Raw genomic sequence first — 6,268 nt, 5'->3', positions numbered from 1 at the left:
CTGTAAATTGTCCTCCATAGTTCTAAGTATTAATTTAACGAAATAAACTTCTCTTGGCCTGAAAAGCTGTTTTATTGGATGATCTACAACTTGCAGAGAACAGACTTGGTATAACAACTTATTGTCACTATCATGGAATTTTTAAAATTGCAAAAGAAACTTTCAGAAAGAAAAACCAAGAGTTTCTGAAATTATTCATCGTAAGACTTTTGATGCCATGCTTATTGGTTAGAATAAAATTTTATGTTCTTGGTGCCTGCCTTAAGTTGAATCTTATTTTTAAGCTCAACTACACCACACCCTTAATTTGAGGACCAGGTTAACATTTTATCATTGTCATGTCTTATATTTTACAGTTTACATTCTTAGGACCATTGTAGAGAGGGACTTCAGAGATTATCTGAATTTTTTTCCTTATGTGCTTATTTCATTTGTCACAGTTGGGCAGTAGTATTTTTCCAGAACTCTTGGAGATGAGGCTTTGTGATGGCTGACACAGACTTGAGACAGTAGAAGGAAGAATGGGCTTGGGCTTGGAAGGGGTCACCCATTTTCAGAAGTTCTTTGATTAAAGGAAGTTGTTCAGCATTCCAGACTTCCAGCATACCTATGCTTTTATGGATTACCAGCTGGTTATATTTGGGGGACCTGGTTTTTATGTAGTTGGTTTGATGTTTCAGTAACATCAAATTTTAGGCTGCCCGATCCATGATATTTTGTATCATCTGTTGTATTATTGGAGTGGGTTTTTTGCTGTACTGTTTATTGCTTGTTTCGGAGGTATTTGGCTTTCTGGGAAATCTAAAATGCTTTGTATTTATACTCCGAAACTCTTTTAAATTTTTATTGTGGTTTTCTGACTATTGCTGTAAAAGTGTGACTGCAGGAGAGTTCTCATTTTCTGTAACTTTTGTTTCTTTCTTACCTGATTGACTCAGATCTTAAATACTGAAAGTAAGCAGCTATTATTACAGGCCACTTAAATGTCTTGGTTACCCTGTTCCAAGAATTTATATACTCTTTGTGTCTTGCATGCAGCTTATACTGAAGTGTAAGCAATGTTACTAAAGTTGCCTGTTAATATTTACTTCAGACTATATTTTTGTTTCTCTGGTCTTCAGTGCTTATTACTAAACTAAAGGGGTTTTAAATCTTCTCGTTCTATATACAAATATTTGAGGTTTAAGTGTGCCCTTTTTTAGCTGGTACTTTTAAATTTGATGGAGGAGATGTAGCTAATCTCACTGTAAATATTTTTGATCAGTTATTAAATATTTACCATCCACTTAATTTTCTGATGATTCTTTCTGATTAAGATTCTTTAGTGAGTGTGACGTCATTTAGCTTACACGTGCTGGAGTGTAAAGTTGCATTTTACTTGCTGCATATCCTCAGATATTGGTTTTGACTTTTTTAGTGCTGATTAAATGGATATTATTCATTCCCTCGAATTGTTTCAACACCTGTTGGTTGTACCATATAGAGTGAGGAATGTGAGTTTTCTTTCAGCTTGTCAGAGTTGAAAAGAGATGAGTGTAACTTTGAAAAGTCTTCAGACAAGCTATGACCAGTACAATGCGGATGAAAAAGAATTTGAATTAATCTTCCATCCACAGTTAAATTAGAGTTCTTTGCAATTTTATTGTACCTAATGAGACTTCCCTTTTTGGGATTGGTATTTCTGTACAGTGAAGTTGCCCTTTCAGAAGGGGAAATGTGGCTTTCCGAGGATCATTTTGCTTAATTGTTATCTGCCTTTCTCTGAATTTGAGACTGTTTTTTTTTTAACATGGTGCTTTATATTAACCCTGTCTGAATGCTAACTTTGTGATATTATTCTTTGAAAAGCTGTTCTTTTTAAGTTGGACATTATCTGAAAGTTTATAGGCACTAAATCATTGTGAAGTACATGCAGTGCTGGCCCCAGTACCATGCAGGTTTTGGTCGACTTCTTTGTTGCATGTTTTTTTCCTGAATGTGGGAATGTTGAACACATCAATGCAGTACAGTTAAGTGTCTTTTAAGGGCCAAAAAGGGATTTTTACTACCATACAATGTTTTAATTTAATTTTCTTCTTCAAAGATTTTAGTAATAACTATTTTAGTATTGCCTAGACAGGAAACAATTACAGGAAATTGTTTCAATGTTGCTGTATGTAGCTGTGTGCTACTCCTTATGAAAATGAGAAGCTGTACTTACTTAGAATTGCAAGCTGGCAGAAATTTGCGTAGGAGTTTCTATTGCTGCTCCTCCAAAACATTACTACAGATATTTAATTTTTAACTTAATTACAGCATAAGTATCTTTCTCTTACTCCTCCAAACACAAACATTCAGTTTAAGAAAGTTGGTGGTTGTTTTGGGGGGTTTTGTGTCTCAGTGCTTCCAGTGTATCTAGTGTATAATAAAACTTGGAGATATTTTCTAGTATTTCCTTTCAGTAACTTAAAAAAAAAAGATTAAAATAACTTGGAAAATTAAGTGTATTGCTAGGATGGTACACAACTATCTATTAATTTTATGACGTTACATTATCCTCAATCTAATTGAATCACTGGCTTTGTAATACAGAAAGGCGATGTGGTACAAAACTCACTGTTATATGTAGTATATTCAGGAGCTGAGTGGTTAATATTTATCAAGACAATTAAGTTCTTTAGCCTGAACCATCAGAAATAAGAAACCAGGTTAAGATGGATGGGGTATAGTGGAACGTCACTACTTGACTGTAGAAACTAATTGTTATTCTCTGTCAAATCCGTACATCCGTACACCCACACAAGGATTTTTACTCTTGTTTTTAATTCTTCCTGCTTTAATGCATACCTATAGGAAGTATTAAGAGTAGCTCCTAACCAGAACTGCCCAACCCTTTTCCTAGGACTTTATTTGGAAATGTGTAAGTGCAGTTCCAGACCGCTTTGTATAGTATCTTTTGGAAGAACTCTATGCCAGACCTGCCTTCTCTGAACCTGGGAAGCAATGTTTACATAAAAATGCCTCAATTTATGAACAGTAAAGGCAAATATCTTTACTTGCGTATAACATCTTAAACTACTTAGGAGTATGTTGTTTATAACAAGTTTTTCACATTTAGTGTTTCTAGGATTGTAAGCATGGTTTGTGTTAGAATTTTTTAGAATGAAAGAATAAATTCAAACTGGGTGGAAATGCTCAGAAAACTGCTGGTTTGCAATTGTGTTAAGTGCAGAATCGCCACTGCTTTCACTGGGGAATGTAAGAGGCTTTAATATTAGTTTAAACAGCTTCCTTTTCTAACACTGGCACATGAAGTTTACTAAAATGTGTGGAAAAGATTTATAAGGATTCTGTAGTTCTTAGTAGGGGAAGAAGTGCTACGTAAATGTGGACGAAAAGTTCCATTGTCCCGATGCCTGGGGACCTTAGGTGTTTTCTTATTAATGCAGTTACTCATTAACTTCTTTTGAATATCTTTCATTAGATTTTCCTCCCGGATGTTTCTCAAGCATCTTGTGATGGAAGGGAAGCATTTTTGAATTTATGATGGATTTCACACAGCATCATAACGAAAACTGGCCGAATAGCAACATTTGTGTTTGAAGAGCGTAAACGTTATTACAAATAATCATGACAACTTCTCATATGAATGGACATATCACAGAAGATTCTGACAGTGAGACAAAAAATGTGGATCTTGCATCTCCTGAGGAACCTCAGAAGCACAGAGAAATGGCTGTTGATTGCCCTGGGGATTTGGGCTCCAGGATGATGCCCATGCGGCGGAGTGCTCAACTTGAGCGAATCCGTCAGCAACAGGAAGACATAAGGCGCAGACGGGAAGAAGAGGGAAAGAAGCAAGAACTGGACCTTACTGCTTCCATGAGGCTAAAGAAACTAGCACAAATTCCTCCTAAAACTGGTATAGATAATCCCATATTTGACACAGAAGAAGCAATTGTTTTGGAGAGTCCTCATTACACGGTGAAGACACTAGGTAGGTAAAATGCAGTGAGTGGGCTAATGAAATAAATCTTTAGTTGATATTAATGTTCTTTTAGGCCACTGAAAACCTAAGTCAGCTGATTTTTCCTATACGGATTTAAAGTCTGGTCCTTTGGATTTTTGGTGGCTTGAGTTTTTTTATTTAGTCAAACATCAGGCTATGTGCCTCAGCAAAGGGGCTTTTCAAAACTGATGCATTCAGGAAACAATGAATTTTTGAAGAAGTAGATGCTGAAACTTTCCATTTCGTATCTGTCATTGTTTTGACTGTGCTTGAGTAGAAAAAGTTTCTAACCTTTCTTCCTCAAACGTAAGTATCTATTAAAATAAAATATGTTGTGTCACTGGAGTGAAAAAGAGGCATTTGGAGTTTGTAGGAGTCCAGTTCAGATTTCCAAATCTATACCTGTTTGGAGATCCAGACTGCTTTAAAAAGGCAGCCCTTTCTTTGGGCTACACTAAACATTCTTGCAATTTTTTTTCCTGTTGACCAGTAGTTGAGAACACAGAGTGAAAAATAGCTATGAAATTGCCAATTTATTCTTTTTTTACTTCATCTATTTGTGTGCCCAAGCAACACTTCTGCTAAAGACATGTCTCAGCTCCATAGCCTCTGGTAATCCTTATTTGTACAAATCCCTCTTTAGGAAAATTTAGATTGAAAGGGTCATCAGGAAGTCATCCTGTTCAACCTCCTGTGGAAAGTAGGGTCAGTTACAAACAAGGCAGGTGTGCCTTGTTTTAGTGCACAGCTTGTCAGCTTCCCTCTGAGACATCTCTTTGTAAGAAGCAAATTCCCTCATTAACTTTGTGAAGTGTTAGGTATTCGAGTGTGAAATTCGCTTCTTAGAGGGAGCACGAAGCAGAGGATGCAAAGATGGACATCAAACAGTAGAAGTGACTTCAGTTGGGACTTGCTTAGCCACAGACACACAGGTCAATATTTTCACCTAAAAGACGTATCTTCAGAAGAAGCTCTATGGATTAACACATGCACACACACAAAATAAAATCAGTATTGTAAAAAATACTGAGCAAGGGTAGTTTAGCACCTCTATAATTCACTAGCACCTGTCCAGGCTTATTTGGGGTTTTCTAATCAAACTCAAAAGCTCTGAAGACTTACTGCTGGAGGAATTTGAAATTGGAACTGCAAAAGGACAGAAAGAGTAATTCGGAATTAGAAAGCTGGGGCTGGCTTTCATGGCTGAGATGCTGAGAACTTGGAGGGAGGCCTAGTGGGCAAAACAGATAGCCATGGAAGCTAGGAGGGATGAGAAAGGAATAATATGTATGGGTCTGATATGCTTGAGAACCAGTAAGGAGTTGGAATAGACTGAAGCTGTTTGAACAGAAGAGATAACGGTGAAGAAATGACTGTGATGATGAAAGGTGGGTTTTAAAATCTTTCAATGAGGTGTTAAAAAGGGTACAGGCTGCAGGAGAAGCTGAGGGATTGTCAGAGAAAGTATTTGTGAAAAGCTGGAAGGAGGAAACTAGTTTTGGCTCAGCAAGTGTAGAAGGGGAGAGCTTGGTGTGAATCAAAGTAGGATTCTGTGAATTTGATGTAAGAAAAGAGAAACACCAAACACTGGAGACAGGAAGAATACAGAGGTGTGTATGTGGAAAGAGGTAAATTAGGAAATAGCAATATAGGATATAGGATGCATCTTGAAGGAAAATGACTAGGTGATTTTTGTCCACAAGAAAAAACTCTACTTTTGTAATTAAAATTTGGTTCTTGTCATCGTTTGGATTGGATAGACTTAAGATTGAATAAGAGAGGATTTATAGTTTAGCACTCTGTGAGCCAGCAGTGTGCCCTTGTGGCCAAGAAGGCCAGTAGTACCCTGGAGTGCATCAGGAAGAGCATGGCCAGCAGGTCAAGGGAGGTGATCCAGTTCTTCTACTCAGCCCTGATGAGGCCTCACCTGGAGCACTGTGTCCAGTTCTGGGCTCCTCAGTACAAGAGAGACATGGAGCTCCTGGAGTGGATCCAGTGGAGGGCAACAAAGATGATTAAGGAACTGGAACACCTCTCATGGGGAAAGGCTGAGGGACCTGAACCTGTTCAGCCTTTAGAAGAGATGACTGAGAGGGGACCTCATCAATGTCTATGAGTATCTAAAGGGAGGGTGACAAGAGGATGGATCCAAGCTATTCTCAGTGATGCCAAGCAATAGGATAAGAGGCATTGGGCAGAAACTGATGCACAGGAAGTTCCACCTGAACATGAGGAAGAACTTCTTTCCTGTGTGAGTGACTGAGCACTGGAACAGATTGC

General features: G+C 37.7%; 1 protein-coding gene across 1 annotated transcript in view; it reads left to right on the top strand.

The window, feature by feature from the left end:
* Nucleotides 1–3,463: 3,463 nt before the first annotated feature.
* MPP5 (membrane palmitoylated protein 5) overlaps nt 3,464–6,268 on the top strand; it is a 29,454-nt gene continuing 26,649 nt past the window's right edge. The window contains exon 1 of the mRNA XM_008927108.4: nt 3,464–3,976. Coding sequence (XP_008925356.2) covers nt 3,610–3,976 — 367 coding nt within the window. The 5' untranslated portion in view covers nt 3,464–3,609. The remainder of the gene's footprint in view (nt 3,977–6,268) is intronic.

This window comes from Manacus vitellinus, unplaced genomic scaffold, assembly GCF_001715985.3.
Source record: "Manacus vitellinus isolate BGI_N305 unplaced genomic scaffold, ASM171598v3 scaffold_6_pilon, whole genome shotgun sequence".
Classification (NCBI taxonomy): Eukaryota; Metazoa; Chordata; class Aves; order Passeriformes; family Pipridae; genus Manacus; species Manacus vitellinus.
This window is presented reverse-complemented; position numbering and strand designations above follow the sequence as displayed.